The 19821-nt window shown below is 47.0% G+C and overlaps 1 protein-coding gene across 3 annotated transcripts in view; it reads left to right on the top strand.

Annotated features, from left to right (window-relative positions):
• The window catches only part of prkn (parkin RBR E3 ubiquitin protein ligase), a 56075-nt gene that overhangs the window by 34854 nt on the left and 1400 nt on the right, over positions 1–19821 (top strand). For 2 of the 3 annotated variants that reach the window (XM_035531398.1, XM_027002518.2), the window contains 4 exons: positions 9253–9314; positions 12245–12394; positions 19421–19507; positions 19665–19785. In XM_035531398.1, the coding sequence (XP_035387291.1) occupies positions 9253–9314; positions 12245–12394; positions 19421–19507; positions 19665–19785 (420 nt within the window). The remainder of the gene's footprint in view (positions 1–9252; positions 9315–12244; positions 12395–19420; positions 19508–19664; positions 19786–19821) is intronic. The other variant, XM_035531397.1, reaches the window with a different exon arrangement.

Genomic DNA, 19821 nt, shown 5'->3' with positions numbered 1-19821 from the left:
AGGAGATAATTAGAAGGTTGGAAATTTGGACAAGGAAAAAAAAACCAGGCAAAACAGGTTAACTTCCCTCATTAGAGGAGGAGGCGGACCGACGTGCAATCTGTCTGAGAGACTCCTCCTGTCAGGGGAACCAGGGTGGATCTCTGTGTGTGTGTGTGTGTGAGTGTGAGTGTGTGTGTGTGTGTGTGTGTGTGTGTGAGAGAGTGTGAGTGTGTGTGTGTGTGTGTGTGTGTGGGGATGAAAGCTGAGAATCTGCTCTCTGTTGTTGCTGCCTGCCATTTCCAGAGTGTGTCTAGTTCCTCTCCAGCCAGAAGTGGCCTTGCAGAGAGAGGGCAGACGCAGTGGGTCAGGGGGCGGAGATGGGGGCGGGACTATAACAGGTAAAGAAGTCTGAGTAAGAGGACATAATAGAGATGTTTGTTGGGTTTTTTGTTTGTTTATTTGGTTTTAACAGTGCCAATCCAGCGCATTCCTTCAACTCCCTTTATATATATGTATAAATATTAGACAGCGAGCGAGAGAGTCGAGGTATTATCCTTTCTTGAAGTTTTAGTAGGTATGTTGTTGGTATGCAAATCGAAGCCTTTATGAATTCTGAGTAAAGAACTTCCTGTGGCGTCTTTTTGATACAGGGATTGGGGTTTCTAACCGAACAGTCCAGTTCATTGCCCAGGGACTCACTGGTGAGAGATCAGTGAATGTGGGGTATCTGGCTACTTTGCATGTTCTGCCTTACTCTGTTTTCCAGTCTTAGTAGTTTTGGAATGGTTTTAAAATATGTTTTAGATCATTTTCCTGAAGCACAAAGTTGTCTAATTATTCTTTGTGCAGATAATCACTGTTAGCTTCTGCACTTTTGGCCTGAAGTGCACAGATGCCATTCTTTTAAAATGCCACAGATAGATATATGCGTTTGAATGTGTTTTATATGCAAGTACATTGTGATATAAAATTGAAAAGGGCAAATGACACAGGCTAATTCAACTGATATTTAAAAACCTTGGGACAATTTCACATTAAAAGATAGACTGTTTCCTATTTCTGACTTCAGTTCTAAAACCTTGAAAGACTTTGACCCTTGAAGTAAAGGCTGTATATCTTCAGGCCTCTTTAATGAAACCTTAGCCTTTTTTTTGTGTGGAGAAAGTGAGAAAAGTACTGTGCACTGAATCATACACTGGTGAAAAACCATTTGAAAGGCAAAATTATAGTTGAATATGGGGCTTGTAAGAAATAAAATGAGATTTTAAGGGCATATTTTAAATGTCTCACTTTAAAAGTCTTATATATAGCAACAGCCCAGATCTAGATCTGATAGACACATCAGAGTTGTCATCAAAGATCTCCAGTCTGCATGTGTCCAACTCGGGTGTCCTACGTTACAGAGTTAATTAGCTGTCTGTAGCTCGAAAGGACTGGCTGAGTCTGCAGTGTCCATTCACAAAACGGAGCGACTCCCGTCCTCGTCCGACCCGGCCTGCGCGCGCTGCCTGACTCTCACGCAGGACGCATTCCCCCGTCTCCTCGTTGGTCTCATATGCTGTCCTCGTTGCTACCGTGGCTCTTTGTCTGGCCAGTTGCCCTTCGTGCTGGTGAAGGACATTAAAAATGAGATTCCTTGTCACCACCCCACCCCTACCCTGCCCGCTTTCTCGGCAGCAGGTGTCTGCCCCAGGCTAGCAGCGGGCAGCCTAGAGAAGGATGGCACGGTCTCGTGTCTGCTGAGAAGACACTAACCGGCCTTTTTATATAATTATTGATTTGTCGGCCCCGTTTTTTATGAAAAAGCCTCTTTTTTGTTCTCTCTCCCAGCTAGTTATTGAAGAGGAAATTGAGTTATAATTCAGATTTATTTCTTTATTTTTGCGTGTTTGGGTGCAGGGTCCCACCACAGACTCACAGCCCCGTTCCGCACCTCCGTCGCGGCTCTCTCCATCGCCCTGTCTGCGTCTGTCGCACGGCCGTGGGAAACTGACCTCAGCCAATTAAATCGCATCCTAGTTGGCGAATGTACCTCAGGCTTGTTATGATTTGGTTAAGGTCAGAAAGCCGTTTTCCACCATGTCTACAGACAGGGCTGCTGTGGACCCTCCTCTCGGCGATGTGGGAAATAGGAGATTTAATTTAGATTACCCAAATGAGCTCAGGTTACCTGAGTGCTTCCCCCACCAGGAGTCGCAATATTTACCGGCATTTACATTCCCACACAGGAAGCTTCGTCTTTGATACGTTTCTCCCTGCTCATGGCCACGGTGGTATGAGTCAACCGAAAGATAACCACGGAGTCAACCAAATGATAACCCTGGAGCTGCGCTGTGGCGTCTGGTCATGTGGGAACGCTTTTAATCATATGAGTAACCTGTTCTCCCCAACATTCATGGCACATCCTGTCGAAGACCCCAAGGGTGTAGTGAGTCATGCCACCACCCCCACCCCAATGAGGAAGCGAGCATCCCACTGGCCATTTGAAAGAAAATATTTCAAATGTACGTACGCCATGCTGAGACAGCAGGCATATGATTTTCATCTGTTTTTCTGAGAAGACAGTGTTTTCTCTTCGGCTCTGTGGAGCAGCAGTACCTACATCCTCCCTTCATCCCATCCTCCTGTAAGACCCTCCACAGGTAAGATAGGTGCCAGCCCCCTCGAGCGAATGAGCGACGCCTCTCAGGAATATCCAGGCCGTGTCCTGTCAGCCCAAGTCCCGTCGGCGTGGCGAGCCGTTCCGGAGCTGCGACGAGGCGAGCGCTGGCTGGCCGTCGTCTTCTGCCGCAGGCCCTTCTAAGAGACACCGCCATCCCGCCATGAGGAGAGTCTGTGCATGGACCGCTGGCCGCTAGCTACCGCGACGCAGCGGACTCCCTGGGTGGAGGAGGGGCGAGGAAGAGGAGGTCGCGGTGGGAGAGAGGGCCAGGAGGAGTGGGTTGTGCAGGGGTAGGGAGGAGGCAGCGGGACCCTGGAGCAGCCTGATGACTCGGCGCTTTTGAGTAAAGCGAGAGTGTGAGTGCTCCATTCTCCATTTCCATTTTCTCCATATATCCAATTAAGTGTGACCTTAGATTGACTGCGTTGGTCCTGCAGGGTTTTCGTGCCAAGAAAAATGCATTTGTTTTCCTCGCAGACTGAGAGTCAGATGTAGTTTGGACGCGCTGCCCAAACTTTAGATGGGCTTTCCGGGCTAAGTCACCTACAGCAGGATTACGGAGGCAGAAACGTGTGTTCAGCGTGAGAGAGGAATTGGCAGAGTGTGTGTCGGCTTCCTGTTTGTGCTGGTGAGAGTTCTGCGGATGAAGGATCTCTGAAGGTAAAGCCTTGTAAAGGGTTTTGACATCAGGAGACAAGATAAGATACCCCCCTCTCTCTCCCTCGCTCTCTCTCTCTCTGTCTTCTTCTCTCCCTCCCTCTCTCTCTGTCCTCTCCGTATCCCCTTCACTTCCTCTCCAGTGCTACAACACTTTTAAGTCCCTCCACCTTTGAAGTAGAGGCAGTCGGTTCTCGCTGCGTGTGTCGCCATGGAAACGGCTTGATTCTGCTTTGTAACATGCGAGCACGTGCAAATGGCTGAGCTGGGTTCTCTCCTCCAGACATGCACTGGAACCCTCACTTCCTCAGTGCCGTGTGTGTGTGTGTGTGTGTGTGTGTGTGTGTGTGTGTGTGTGTGTTCAAAAAGTTCAGTATAGCTTTTACTCTCATCTGGGTAGCAGAGCCCTATCAGTCCTGTTGCCTTGCCACCTTGATGTCGCCAGCAAGTTCTTTCTTAATTGTGCTCGCAACACTCTCCCAGACTGGCAAACCAGAAGGAATTTCATCTTTGTTCATGTTTGTCTTATCAGCTGAAAAGTGTGTGCGCCCTCGTGCATGTGCATGCGCATGTGCATATTATTGAGCTTTCTTCCTCCAGCAGACCGGTGCTGCACTTATCCCCGGGGTCTCGCCCCCTCACCGGCCGTGGACTGCCAGGGGAGTCGGTTAGGTTGAACGTGAGCAGAGATGTCCTCTGCTCTACTGCCATCGGTTTGCCCTGCCATGGTCATTTTTCCACACGGACCATTGTACTTGTGTGATCTCTCTCTGTGAGTTGTGAGTGTGTCTGAGTGTGTGTGCGTATGTGTGAATGTGTTTGCGTGTGTGTGTGCACTGGTGGTCATGTAAGGCACGAGGCCATTAGTGTTACGGAATGAAGCTGGCACGACCTATTCACAGTGTGTAAAGCAGAGGGGATGAGATTAATGGAAGTGATTTGTCACAAGCCTGACCTTGCCCTGATGGACCGCTGTCTTTAACAAGTCGAGAGAGAGAGCCAAAAACTATTATGCAAGCTAGAGAATGAAGTCACTTGAAGCTTAAAGCAGGAGCTTCTATATGACCTTGCTTCCATTCCCCTGAGTGTCTGGTTCTCACTCTGAGCTGTCAGTCTTGCAGGGTAGTAGGCGTCTGGAAGACTCGGTGGGGCCGTGGACGTACCGCCCTGCTCGACGGCGTGTCTCCCCTCCTCTTCCTGCTCTGTGTTTCTGTCTCGCTGCGTGTAAGCAGTAGGGGTCTCTTTCCTGCCAATGAGCTCTTCATCAAACTGCTTCACACGCGCAGGGCCTTAAAATAAGCCCTTGCTCGCTGGGGGATTATTAACCGGCCCGCTTGCTTTCATTCGGTCTGCTGTCCGCTTACTCGCTTTCTCTTTCTCTCTCTCTCTCTCTCTCTCTCTCAGAAGAGCAAGTGACCTGCAGCCTTTAGCCCATACCTGTTTACACCTGAAAGAGCTGTGGAGCCTTATCCACACCACACTGTATGTGTGTTTCTGAGTGTGTGTGCATGCACGCGCTTCCCACCAACTAAAATCCAGCGGCGTGTAACGCTCATTAATATGAGCGAGACACGGGGGGGTGGGGGTTGATCTCCAACGAGAGGCCTGGGGCTACCCTGCCGTATGGTCCCCTGTGCTGCTCCTCTCTGGAATCGCAAATGAACAGCACTTAAGGGCAGCGGCCTCCTCTGGAACCAGATCCACGTCGGAGTGGCTTAGCCTTTCATCAACAGGTAAACACCTTCTGCGCTTATCGCAGCTGCTAAGCACCGGCGCTGTTAGCCGGACTTCTCGTACCCGTTTGAAGGGTAAGTCTGTCCCATCAAGACGGCACAGCTGGTTTCAGGGCTTTCGACCCCCACACCCAACCCCCGCATTATTTTCCCGCCTCATTTAAAAAATAAAATCATGTCCTCTTAGAAAGTGGTACGGAGCCATCTGTCCGGGATGGTCGTCCGGAATGGCCGCCCGGAGCAGGTGCACAGGCGTGGTTTTATGTGGGTGAATGTTTTTATGTGCGTGAGTGGGGTTTCTTTATATCAGATGACACTACAGTGCAGGCAGTGAGCTAGTAACCAGCCCTGGCCTGGTGTGGGGAGCTGGATAATGCACAGGGTCGGCCGGAGGCGTGACCGGAGAGCGACCTGCCTGACCAGCGCGCCTTACACTTCTTATTCGTGCTGTTTATTGGAAATGTCAGAAGTAGGGGTGGGGTGGGGTGGGATGAGGGATGGGGGTGGAGGTGGGGTACTGATTGTCTATATAATTGCGCATGCTTAAAGAACTTTTTGATTGGGCTTTCAAATGCTAATTTGAGCCCATTGTCTTGGGTATAAATAAACAAAAACAAAGCCTGCACAGCAATCAGGCTTTGCATCGGAACAAGAACTGGCAGAACTGTAGTGGAGACCCTTCAAAATTCAGCACATCACTGCCCCCCCCCCACCCCAAAGAAAAAGGAGCAGGAGAGTGGTAAAAGCAACAAAGGCTTGGAGGTGCTGTGTCAGGCGTCGACACTGCTACATCAATGACCTTGGCCCTGGTGTCTGGTCATCAAAGGTTATGAGGCTGTGGGCGAGTGAAGACAGACTGGGTTATGCATCTGTGATGGCCCCGGCGCAGGACTGCAAGCACCACGACGGGCTGCAGACTGGCAGAGCAAACGCCGGTGCGTGCGCTTTACCCGGGTGAGGGAGCACAACCTCGTCTTCCAGAGTGTTGGGCGCTAATGCCGTGTTGTCTGATTCGGAGTTCGTCGGGCCGATGGGACTGTAAGCCCCGGAGCTCCAGTGCGGCTCTCTAGATGGTCAGCCCCTTAAAGTGGACTTCCTCTGCTCACAGAGATTTAATGCTGGCCAGAGCTGCCACTCCTGTCTCCAAATTAAGGCCTCTATCTCTCCTTCTCTTTCTCTCTTCCTACCCTTATTCTTTCATCCTCTCCCCCTCTCTATCTCCCTCTTTTTGATCCTTTCTTTCTCTCTCTCTTCTCTACCCCCCCCCCCCCCCCCCCCCCAATAACGCTCCCCCACTGTTGTGCCTGTTGGCCTACTCAGCTCATTCCAGCTCCGCTGCAGCCCATTAACAGTGCCCCCTCTGGCTGCGCTCATGACTAAGCGGTAATGAGGGATATCTAAGAGCAGCAGGGCCGCACGGCGTAGGCGGGGCTCAGCCCCCACGCAGGGTCTCTTTTTTCTGCTCTGACTCACTGGTGAGTCTGGCCGAGTCGTGGCTTGTAAAATGATTACAGTGTATAAATGGGAGGAGTTCAACACATTACTTTATGTTTAGTTGCACCATAGCAGTAGGTGTTTCGAAAGGTAGTCATAGACTGCTATTTGGTGCGTAATGTCGGCTTTCGCGAAATGTTACATGAACGTAAAACCCGCAACATCCCCCACCGGCTGTATTAGAATTAGAAACGGGGGAGACCCATTGGTTTCATTTCCGAATCCATTTTGCGAACATCAGTCAAGCAGCTGGTCCAGCCGGCAGGAGGAACTACACAGCCGACGTCAGTCTTGCCAGCACGCCGCCGACTAGTAATTAAGCCAAAGAAGCTGCTAAATGAGCGTCATCCAGCCACGCTCATCATTACGCTCTGCTTCTCACTCTGCGTGTCTGCGTGCATGTGTGCGCGCGTTTAATTTTTTCTCTGCCGGGTTCCGTCCGAGTGGAGCGCCGTGGCTGAGTGGAGCGCGCGCATGCCTCGCGTGGCGGTCACGGTAACGGGTAGCCACGTCTTCAGGAAGGGCCATACACGTGCCCGGAACGGTGTTCATCCGGAAGGGTGTGTACCTGACAGGGAGGGGCGCAGGCCTTGGGTGTGGGGGCTCTGTCGCAGTGCGGACGTCCCCCAGCGGACGTGTTGTCTCGCCGCGGCAGGTGGCAGATCCTCTGGTGTTTTTCTATGAGAAATCGACGGAACAATCTGGAACTCCCCACAGCGAGTCGACTCGAATGTTGGCTGAAGTGCAGTCTTGTGCTTGGCTGATTGTATTAGAATTTACTCCAGTAAAAGTTAAAATTTTCGCTTGAGTTCAATATGTTCTCTTTAATTGTTTAATCTTTTAGGTTAAAAGGCTCTTTTTTCACTGGGAGCACAACTCCGTTAATAAGATGTCATTAAATCGTTCTGGTATCAGTTAACATCATCAGGTGTGTTTACCATGCGGTTCTCATTAGAGAGGCAGGAGTGACTGTGGACATGAAATAAACAGGATATGGCAACAGGCATTTGAAACCTAGTCACGCGGATTGTGAGCCGACTTGTGTAGCGAAGAAGACACGCTGGACTAATGTCCATTTCGCCCTGTTATACCAGCACACCCCTCTTGTATTTATATGTAATGATGGACGCTTGAAACGCACACTGGTCCCTGGAATATATATATAAAAAAAAAAAATACTGGTACCACTCTATCAAAAAGCAGGGTACAACAAATGTCCTGGTAGGGAGACTGTGGTAAGGAGGATGTACATGCACGTCTTGGACACAGGCAAAGCTCCATAATGGGTTGCATGCCATGTGTTCCTAACCACCATGCTCCGGGCCCTCGCTCACGCTCGACCTCCCCGAGTGCCCTGCGAGCTCGTCTGCACAGTAGGGAGAGGATTGATAAGCATGTGGCTGCAGTGCTTGACCAACTTCCATTAAAAGATGCAATTGAGTGAGTTAATGCTTTCACTGATCACTCCTCATGCACTTGGGAGGGAACTTTGTCCCATCCCGTCCTTTTTTGGTCTTACCTGTCTGTCTCGCTACCTGTCTCTCTCTCACTCTCAGTCTGTCTCTCTCTCTATACCTGTCCCTCCACCCGCCTTTAACGCACCCGTCTCTAACCCCGTCTATCTCTCTCTCTCAACCTCTCTACCCGTCCAGCTACCTCCCCCCGCTTCAACCTCCTTGCATGGACCGCTCACATCGCCATGGTAACATCACGCCATTCTGCCATGGTCTGTATCTTTAATTACTTTTTGAGAAACGTGAACGGGGGCCCTCCCCCAGGGCCCCAAGCCCCCCCGCTCACCGTCCGTTTTAATATTTGCCACCAGTGGCCGAGAGTCCTCAGGTACGATTAGCGCGCGCCACCGCTATTTGCATAAGAAAAGTGAGTCAGAGTTTGCGTTAGCGGCCCTGGAGGGAGATTAGAGGCATTAGCATTCCGCGGGTCTGCAGGCAGCATGGGTAGGCGGGGATATGGGCCCCCTCTGGGCACTGCCGTGTCACGTTTACTGTTCTCTGCAAATCCACGAGGCCACAGTGCAAGAAGATGCCACTGTCAGAGACCTTTAGCAGGGAGGCGATCAGCGTTTGGAAGGGAGGTGGTCAGCGTTTGGAAGACATGCGGTCTTCCCGTTTGGTCTTCCAACCTTGTTCCATTTGCCAAGGTTCATGTAGGTGTTTTTCCATTTATAGTACCTCATACCATAATAGTCCATTCAGCGCTTATTTTTTAGAGGAGACAAAGAATTTAAGAAGGTGTGGTGTGTGTGGTGTGTGTGTGTGTGTGTGAGAAACATACACTGGTTAGAGCAGTCATTAATCTCTGGAGAGGCAATTGGTGTCTGTTGTTCCTCTTCAAAGCCTTTGGTCCAGAGTGTAGTATTTGCTTGTGAGAGGGACCACATCATTACAGAGTGGCTTGTTAAAGAGTAGTTGACCCCTCTTTTGTGGTACACACACACATTCATTTCCAACCATTTGTGGTGCATAATCCTCTGGAGTAGTTTTAAATGGGAGGTGTCTGTGTGAGGAGGGAGTGCTTGAGGGAGTGCACTGACACGCTCCCCCATTAAAGGTCCTCAGCCTCTGTGCTGCACCTCTCTTTAGCGCGTGTGTGTGTGTGTGTGTGTTTGCCTTTGCATGGTAATGCGTTTTGTTTGAATGACACTGGGCAAAGTTTTAGGCTTGTTGGATAATTCCAGTTCCTTCTTCTGCCTCTTTCCTCTAGCTGGATGCCCTGACTCTCTCATTAAAGACGTTCATCATTTTCGGGTCCTGGGTGATGAGCAGGTGGGTTGTGGACTCGTAAGGTTTGAATGTGCGCACGCACACACACACACACACACACAATCACAATCCACACACCTTTCATGTCTTTCACAGAACTCATGGGAAATCAGGAGAAAATCAGACAGCTTCTTAATTGGTTCATCTGCCGTTTCTCTCGGCCACTCAATAAGCCACCTCCATGGAGGCGTCTCCTTCACCTCCTTTCCTCCATCCGCCCAGGCCATAGAGAGAGGGGCCACCCTCTTCCTTAGAGGGATGTCTCCTCCTTTTGTGAAGCCTCTGCTGCAGACATTTTATTTTCATTATCTCTGAAATTTTCTCAGCGATTTGAGCTGCTACGTGCAAAGTGTTTGTCTAAAGAGCGGTCCAAGCCCGCCGAGGTCTGACTCTTTTAGTGCTCTGTGTTTCTCTCCCTTTCTCTCGCTGTCTTTCTCTCTCTCCCTCAATCCCTCCCACCTCTGTTATTCTCTCGTTCTCACTCACTCCATCCCCCTCTCTCTCTCTCTCTCTCTCTCTCTCTCTCTCTCTCTCTCTCTGCCTCTCTCTGTCTGTCTCTAGATTTCAATTCAAGGTAGCTCTACTGGCATGATTGTATCAGGTACAATTTTGCCAAAGCAAATAGTGGTTGGAGCTGAACATGCTCTGTGGGAATAACCCTGATTTTAAGTTAATGATGACAATAATGGTTCTAATAGTGATAAGTAACAAAATCATTTTTTAAAAAGTAAGGTGACAAATTATAATAAGCTAGATAAAATAAAATCCGTAATAACATTAAATATATTAACAGGATATAGATCATTATCACATACAGTGAGAGGTGTGGTGCGTGTATTAGTGTAAAGGATATTACTATATGTTTATATGTTGCCACATTTTTCAGCAAGAGGTTTTTTTCTGTGTAATTTGTTTAGATTGGAGGAGAATTTCAATTATACAGTGAAATCTTAGCGGCTGTGTGAATGTTTCACAATGGAAGAAAAGGTTCTGTTCCGTCTTGACCTCACTGATCTCACATTGACCACACGGGGTAGCCAGAATGTTTTGTATCTGCCTGTTTCTATGGCCAGATTATGGTCACCAAGCCTGTGCTTAGTGAAGATCTGTCTGTGCTGTGGATCTCCTGATGGTGTAGAGGTATTCTACTAATTCATGTTCTCTGTTCTGTTGGGCAGAGGATCGGCGTTCTCTACCTGACAGAGCTATAATTTGAACTGTTTTGGTGTCATTGTCCCAATTTTCCAGATAGGATTTTTTTTGCTTTGTTTGATCATTTGGTGCACTCTGATTGGACTTTGGTCCACAATGCTGGACTGAGGCTGCTGTGTGATAGGTTAGTTGGTGTCAGTACCAGCTCACAGGGTACTGGCTTTGGGACTATCAAAAATGTCATCTATTTTATAGAATTTCTTTCTGATTGCATAGAAAGCTCTTTGTACTTTTTCTTTTAGCGCATTCACTCCCAGATCAAAGTTTCCTGAGGCGCTGATTTTCAGCCCAGGGTAATCAATATGTAATGAATGCTTTAGGGTAGTGTTTCCTAGAGTGAAAAGCTGCCTGTTTTCCTGAAAACTGGCTTTTTTTCCCCTAGAAAATTACAACTTTGGTTTTGTCCAGATTGACTGTTGGGGCGCAGTTCTGACAGAAGTGCTCCAGCAGGTCTGGTTGCTGCTGTGGCCCTGGTTCTATCGTGCTGTGGAAGACAACAGCAGTAGATCATCCGAATAGATCGGAAATTTCACTTCTGTATAATTTAGTCCTGATTTCCAGTAACCCCGATAATGCCTTTACATAAAGGTTGAACGGGCTTGGACTCGAGCTGCAGTGCTGATTCAACCCCACACCCTCGAGTGAAGTATCCTTTTGTTGCCAAATTCTGTCCTGCATTTTGTTATTCAAATATACAGATCTGATAATGTCATATAACTTCACCTCCTACGCTACATTTTAGAATTTGATAAAATAGTCTGCCATACTGTTGTGTGCTCAGTAAGGAAGGCCTGTATTCGTGTGTTAATAGTACAGCAGAGATCCTTCCAAGCTTCAGGAAGGCGGCCAGTTTGAAGAACCAGATTGAAGAGTTTTAGTAAAGGCACTGTGCAGGTCATTTCAGTCCTAATCCCAACGTTGTCGGGGCCACATGCCTTTTTGAGCATTTTTTATTATTGAAGGCTGATTCATTCATTCTGTATTGGTATATCCTGCTTCTGATTTGTATTACATTCTGACATTTCTGTAGGGCTCTTTTGATTTCTCTAATTGTTGAATTCTCTTTACGAGTACATTAACGTGGCAGTGGTCTGATAAATGTAACTGGGGTCTGACGGTGAACGCACTAAAGGAGGAGGGATCCATGCCAATAATAGCACAGTGGACTATACTAGACCCAAGAGCTGAGCTACTGCTCAGTGATGCGGCCTAAAGAGTCTCCTTGGATCTGACCGTTAAGCGTGTACGGGCCTTGACGGGACCGCATTAACTCCTTACCATTCTTATTCAGCACAGTGTCAGGGTGGCTGTGTGGCGTTGTTGTGGGGGGTCAGGTATGAGGAGGCCTTTCCATCTCCGGCTATAATATCAGGTCTCGATCCTATCCTGGCATCTTCACATAGCAGCTCATTGCTCTGAGCCTGGAAATTGCTGCTTTCTGTGTAGAGATGTTGGAAGACCTCATAACAGGGGGATTCTGCACAAGGTGTATACACTGCACATATGTAAAGGTCACTGAGGGTCAGTAATTCCTCCTTTTTCTTCCCTCTCTCTTTCTCTGTGTGTGTCTCTCTCTCTCTCTCTCTCTGCCTCTTGCTCTCTCGATTTTCCTTGTCCTCCCTCTCATTCTTTCTCATTCTCTCTCTGTCTTTCTCTGTCTCTTTCTCTTGCGCTCGAGCTTTCTCTTTCTCTCGCTCCCTCCCTCTCTCTCCCTCTCTCAGTATGAGCGGTACCAGCGCTATGCAGCGGAGGAGTGCTTGCTGAAGATGGGAGGTGTCCTGTGCCCTGCTCCAGGCTGTGGGGCTGGTCTGCTCCCTGAGCAGGACCAGCGGAGGATCCAGTGTGAGCGGAGGGTCGGCCTGGGCTGCGGGGTGAGCCTCACACCTCCTCCTGACCTCTGACCAGCACACACAACCTCCACGACCCACTCATATCCAAGAGCTCTGATCTGGGATCAGCCTTTCACAGTGTGGGGACCGACCCTTGTCATTCAGGTTTTCGATAAGGGAGCACTGTGCCTATATTTTTAAGGACTACCGTTCAACATCCACTGCTCCAGAGTAATACTGCAGTGTCTCCACCCCCTGATCGGTCTACTGCTAACCCAGCTATCACTCTGACCGCTAACAAGCTCAGCTTCCCAGCCCTGACCTCTGATGACCCCTCCCCCCTTTAGGCCCCCATCTCTGCCTGAGAGGCCCGCGCCGTCACCCTTGGCCTCTGCCTCCCGTTTCCAAGGCTTGTCCAATCACAGTGCGATTAAGATATAATTGCCACACCATTTGCATGATGTTTTGTAATTAGCCAGTCGATTAAAGATTAGGGTGCAGTTCGGCAGCCATTAGTGCTGACTGATTGCATGTTTGCAAACACAAACATCATCATCACAGTGAAGGGGTGGGGGTGAGGTGGGGGAGCCTTCATCTCCTGTTTGTCTCAGGAGCCGGATTGGTTGAGTCCTGTTCCATTGATCTGATTCACAGACGCTTTTTAAGCAAGGCCCCTGGGAATGGCACTGCCCCAGGGTTTTATCATGGAATAGTGTGTTCCACCTCCTGGAAATCTGAGAAATCAGGCTAGATTTCCAGTTTTGGAAAACAATTCTGGAAGTTTTATTGAGGTCCTGTAAAACTGTGTTATTAAACCACTGATATTGCATATTTGGAATGTTGATTAATCTACTGAAATTAATTACCCGGCAGTGTCATATGGACAAAGGAACATTTCTGAGTATTTCGTAAAACATGGCAATCGGCGCGTAAGAGCAGAGTGAGTAGAGGAGTGGTAGAGTTTCGCCCGCACTGAGTAGTGGCATTCCAACACTGCTCTGGTACTACGCTGGTGCAACATGTGCCTGTGTGTAACACGTCTCGCACACACACTCTCTCACACTCTCTCACACACGCAGGCACTCACATTCACACTCACTCACTGTAACAAAAACAAACACACACACTATACACACACTACACACTCACTGTCTCATACACACACTCACTGTAACAAAAACAAACACTATACACACACTACACACTCACTGTCTCACACACACACTCACTGTAACAAAAACAAACACACACACTATACACACACTACACACTCACTGTCTCACACACACACTCACTGTAACAAAAACAAACACTATACACACACTACACACTCACTGTCTCACACACACACTCACTGTCTCACACACACACACACACACACACACTGTCTGGGAATGAGAGAAGAACAGAGTGGTTTTAAAAAGCCATGAAAAAGAAAGAAAGGAACTCTAGTAGATCAATTGAAGAATGGAAAAATATAAACTGAAAGCATGAAATATGACAGAGATGAATGCTGAAGGTTTATATAATACCTACACCATAGTTCACACTTGGCTCTGTGTGCACGTCAGAGCAAATGAGTACGTATTGATGTGTGTGTAAGGTTGCTGTGTAAGACCTTTATGTTTGTGTGTGAGAACATTTGAACCTAAGCCATCTGAGGGGGGCAACCTGCTGAGCGAGGTCTCTCTGTTGTCTCTCCTTGTCATGAGATAAAAAGCCAAAAATGGCCATCACGCACGCACACACACACACACACACACTTACACTTACTTCATACTGCTACTCACATCTATACTTCATGGGCCCCTTCTGATTAACCACGCTCCGTGTGGATCTCTCACTACTTGCCCTAACCAGTCCCTGGACTTCTTATCTTCCATCCATCTCTACATTGTCCCACTCACTTCTTTTACACATAAAGCATATTTTTCATTTTACTTTGCAGTCTCATTTTAAACTGTGATGAAAACACGGCTTTCTGTCCACAGCGTAATAAATAAATCATATTAAAATGAGGGCTTTCTTATTTGGATATATAGTTATCCAAATTAACTGTGTATGTTTACCGGAGTACTCAAATATGTATTTGTTTACTTCAGTATTCATGTGTAGTAGGGAATAAAAAATGGAATGTGTGTTAAGTGCTTAGCAACATAGAACAGCATAGATGATCCTACATAAAGTAAGAAGCTTCATCTTGGCTGGTCAATTAATTACAAGGCTGCAGTAATAATATTATAAATTAGACCTTAAGTTAAAATGTTATTGTAAGATATTCATATTCAAAGTTGAAAAATGGGTGAAACATCCAAAAGTAGGTTGGCATAGTTATGTACTGGATGTATTTTTGCTTAAGCAGTTGAAAAGCATTCACTGGCTAGGTTGCCAGTTACCTAGCAAGTCATGGACACTACGAAAGCTTATCTATATCAGTCAACAGGCCATTGCACAGGCATCTAAAAAAGTGGGATATTTAAAATAAATAAGTTATTTAGTTTTCATGTTTCATACATTATAGCTGCTCTTTATCCTATCTGATATGCAGATAAAACGTTTGGGCACCCAATGACAAAATATATGTTATTGTGAATAGTTAATTTAGTAGAAGATTAACTGACCTCCAAATTGGATAAAATAAAAGATAAAACAGTCATCATTTTAAGCAAGATTGATGTCTTATTTTTGCTTTACTCAATTTTAGATTGAAAAAAGGAAGGGAACACCCTGCTATAGTTTGGACAGCCCAAGACGTTTTAGTTCTCCGATCACTTTTACCAAGGTCTTAGACCATGATCAGCTTGATAGGGCAATGGCTTGCTCATAATCACGGTCAAGAAAGGCCAGGTAGTGCCAACGTCAAAGCTTTAAAAGCACTCTGACTCCTCCAGCCTTGTCCCATCAATCAGCAATTCCTCTGCCCATCACAGAGTTAGAGAAAGCTAGAAGAAGATATCAAAGTGTTTTCAGGTAGCCATTTCCTCAGTTCATAATGTAATTAAGAAATGGCATTCAAAAGGAGTTTAGATCAAGTTGAGGTTTGAAAGACTGAGAAAACTTTCCATGAGAACTACTTGTAGGATTGCTAGAAAAGCCAATCGGAACCCGCATTTGACTGACAAAGAGCCTCAGGAAAATTTAACAGACTATGGAGTGGTCGTGCGCTGTTCTACTCTGAGGTGACACTTGCACAAATGTGACCTTCATGGAAGAGTCATCAAAAGAAAACCTTTCCTGCCTCCTCACCACAAAATTCAGTGACAGATTTTGCAAAGGGCCGTCTAAACAAGCCTGATGCATTTTGGGAACAAGTCATATGGAATGATTACATTAAAATAGAACTTTTTTTTTTTTAGCCACAATGAGCAAAGGTATGTCTGGAGAAAAAAAGGTGCAGAATTTCATGAAGAGAACACCTTTCTAACTGTCGGCACGGAGGAGGATCGATCTTGCTTTGGGCTTGTGTTGCAGCCAGGAACACGGAACATTCCACTGGTAGAGGGAAGAATGGATTCAAATAAACACCAGCAAATCCTTGAAGCAAACGTCACACCTTCTGCCAAGAAGCTGAAGATGAAAAGAGGACGGCTTCTACAACAGGACGATGATCCCAAACCTCAAAACCCACAATGGATTTCCTCAAGGGGCACAAGCTAAAGGTTTTGCCTCGACCCTGACAGACCCCCGACCTAATAGTCATCGAAAACCTGGGGCTAGACCTCAAAAGAGCAATGCAGGCAAGACGGCCCAAGATAATGGCCCAAGTAATCTTTCTTAAAATATTAAAGAAATCAGTTCCTCTTCTACTCATATCGACAGTAACAGAAATTTTAACCAGGGTTGCCCATGCTCTGTAGGATTATCTGGGTGTGTGTATGTCTGTGAATTTGCATGTCAGTCATGGAAAATGTCCTGGAAAAGTCTAGGAAAATTAAAAGTGTGGGAGCCCCGATGTTCCACTTGGGAAAGTGGGGATAAGGCAGAGAGAAAAGCCAAAGGTGGGAGTGTGTACAGAGTCATGCAAGGTCACTATTGTTTATACTGTGTAAAGGGAAGCGTTCTGTAGCATTATTACAAGGCATTTGTGAATGGAGATTCAGAACAAAAAGTCCCTTTTAAAAAAGATTAGAAAGCTCAAACAAACAAAAATGTTTGGATTGCAATTCATCAAAGACTCGTGTACCCAGCACTAAGCTTACTCAAACAATCTTACCAACATAAATGGATGTATTTCTAGAACCAAATAACAACTGCATGATAAGAGTTTTATACATATGAGGATGGGTATTTTACCTTGGGCAGAGCTGTGATGCAGTGATTCTGTTTGTGCACACATGCACGTCTGTGTTTTATATGCGTTTGTGTGATTTGGACAACCTCTTTGTGTCATGGCCAGTGCAAGTGCTGGCTGTGTGGTTCTGCCAAAGAAAGGCTGTATTTGTGTGTTGTGTGTGTACCTGTATGTGTGTGGAGTCTCGTATCAGTGGCAGTGTGTGTGTGTGTGTGTTTGCGTGCGCACATGCATGCTTGTGTGTGTGTGTGTGTGTGTGTGTGTGTGTGTGTGAAGTTTCATCTTCATGGCGGTGTGTGTGTGTGGGGGGGGTGTTTGGCCTGGGTGCCAGTGATGGTGTGGTCACTGCGTGCAGTGCTGCGTCTGGCTGCCATAGATAAAGGCTTTATTGGAGTTGGCCTTCTCCTGCCATAATGAGCCCAGGCTTCACAAACACACACACACACACATACACACACACAAATCTCTCTCCAGTGAGGTGCACGCTGAAGGGTTTTTTTGTGTTCAGGCCGTGTGCAGGCCCACACATCCGGCCTGCCTCACATATTCTACTCCACAAAAATCAATACATCCCCTCCACCTGGAGGATCTTTTAATAGGCTTTGCTATTGGGGTACTGTTTGCATGGGAGAGAGAGTGTGTGAGATTGCGTGAGAATGAGTATGTCTGAATGCAACTTCGTGTGTAAGAGAGTGAGAGAGTATGTAGGTGTGTGTATATGCGAGCGTGTGTGGGAGTCTCGTCTGAGTGCAGTGCGAGAGCAGTGGGGATCAACTCTCCATAAACCTATAGTGAAGCTATGTTTGAATAGTGTACTGCTGGCTAGGTCTGTTCATATAACTGATAGAAGGCTTCATGGTGTGGTTTGTGTGTCTGTCGAATGTGTGTGTGTGGGGGGGGTGCGTTTGTACACACAGTCTGTATGTGTACAGTCGGGGTGGGGGATTGTGTGCGAGTCCGTTTGTGTACAGGCTGGGGTGTGTGTGAGTGAGTTTGTGTGTGTCTTTTTCTGCATATATGCAGTTTCTTTATGGCTAAACAGGTTCATACAATACACTGGTTAACACAGGTTTTGTCCCATGCAAAATATTACCTGTTTATTAAGTGTTTATGCACACTGAATCCAGATATGTTTTCAGAATCTCTCTATCAGCATAATTTTTGTCCACTTTATATCTTAGTTTGTACATAGTTTGAGTGTAATATTTATGGAAAGTAAAATATATTTATCGTAAATTAAATTGATCAGTCACTGAAAAACCATGCCTGATTGTTGCGTAAAGAGCATCATAAGTCCACCTATTTTAGCATGTGGGATAAAAGATAAAACTGCATTTGAGTTCCTGAGCTATTAGGGCTGTATCAAGTTGCTAGTGTATTGTCATCCAGAGGACATACACCAGGTTGAATTGCCATTGCGTTAGTTTAGAAGGACTTTTTGGGTGGAGTGTGAGGATTTGACCGTCGAGAAGGACTCTCAGCCTCCCTCCCCCTTCTCTACTTATCGTTCTGTCTTTCTCAATAGTGTTGCTGCTGTGAGTGTGGCAGTGTGTTAGCAAAACAGTGTCAGAAGGATTGTATTATTGCTTTCGTGGTCTGAATTTGGGTGTGTGCGTACGTGTGTGTGTATGTGTGAGTCGTGTGAGATTTAGAGCGTACAGGGCGTGATTCAGTCAGTCTGCTAGATGAGATGAGATCACCGAAGACTGTCTTAAGAATCGTTTTACTGACTTATCCCAATGTTCTTATTTAAGTCATATTAGCTTGCTGCTGTCAGATTTTGTCTAGATCCTGTAATAACACACACACACAAGCGGAGTGATGCAGAAACACACACACACACACACACAATGAACTGCTGGAATACAGAAGCATCTCAGTATCCACACTGGTTTGTTTGGAAGGCTGCGTTTGAGCGCGCGTGTGCGTGGCTCGCGGCTGCACTGGTCCCTTTTACTGTGCTGCCGTGCAGAACCAGGAAAACAAACACTTCACGCGAGGACAGAAACCACAAAGTGCTTTTCTTCCCACTCTGTCAGAAGATCAGATCTACACCTCCTCCATCTGAAGCCACAGGCGGTTGATGAAATGGCTGCCTACACGGCTGCCGACGATGATGATGATGATGATGACAATGACGATGATGAACCAAGCCGCATTCTGGTTCATCTGGTTTTGGGGAGGGGTAATATCTGGAGCAGGAGATTGTTAGAAGAAAATGGCTGTCAGATAATTGTTTTTTTTCCCTCCCCTCGTCCCTGTGCATGCAGTAGGAAAACAAAGAAATGTCTGTTCTGTGCCCCTGAGAAGAGAGCTGCTATCTGTCACCTCTGAGGGAAGAAAAAAACCAGTAAAAACAAAAAAAGGTTGATGGTTTAGAGAACGCGAGCTCTTCTTCTTCACATGCTCTGCTTCTGAAGATGTGCCAAATCAGTGCAGAACCTCCAAGGTGCTGCTATGCTAAAAATAAGAGGAACACTTTAATCTGTCCTTTACATTAAAAAGCAACAGGGCGCTGGCAACATGGAACATGGCAAAAGTCTGCCCCCTAGTGTTTGCTGTGTATGATTGCGCTGATTAAGGGATTTTTTTTTTTTCCATAACACTCCAGTACCTTAATCTCGTACTTGTGCAATGACAATAAATATATTCTATTCTATTCTATTCATTGTGGGTTTTGCAGCCTTTAGTGTTAAAGGGTTTCATTATTCTAAACTTCTAATGTTATGACATCTGTGTTGCTACATAACACCTGTGGTTGTGGTTTCCGGGTGCAGTTTGTGTTCTGCCGGGACTGCATGGAAGAGTACCACGAGGGCGAGTGCAGGCGAAGGACTGCCATGCCAGCAGGAGGCGCTCCACAGGTACGTCCCACATACACTCAAGCCCTCCAATGATTGATGACATGTTCTCAAACGTCTAACTTAACCACGGCTGACAACATTACGGCTCGGACGAGCCTGCTTGATTCATGGATTTCTCCTGCATGCTGTCTTGGTCCTGCTCTCACCAACGCCGCAGCAGGGCTACGTGCTGGACGAGGGGGCCGCCCTGCGTGCCCGCTGGGAGCAGGCATCACTGGAGACCATAGACGAGACCACCCGCCCTTGTCCCAAGTGCAGGGTCCCTGTGGAGAAGAATGGTGGGCCCCCCTCACACTCCACGCTATGACATTTCT

Source organism: Electrophorus electricus, chromosome 11, assembly GCF_013358815.1.
Source record: "Electrophorus electricus isolate fEleEle1 chromosome 11, fEleEle1.pri, whole genome shotgun sequence".
Lineage (NCBI taxonomy): Eukaryota > Metazoa > Chordata > Actinopteri > Gymnotiformes > Gymnotidae > Electrophorus > Electrophorus electricus.
This window is presented reverse-complemented; position numbering and strand designations above follow the sequence as displayed.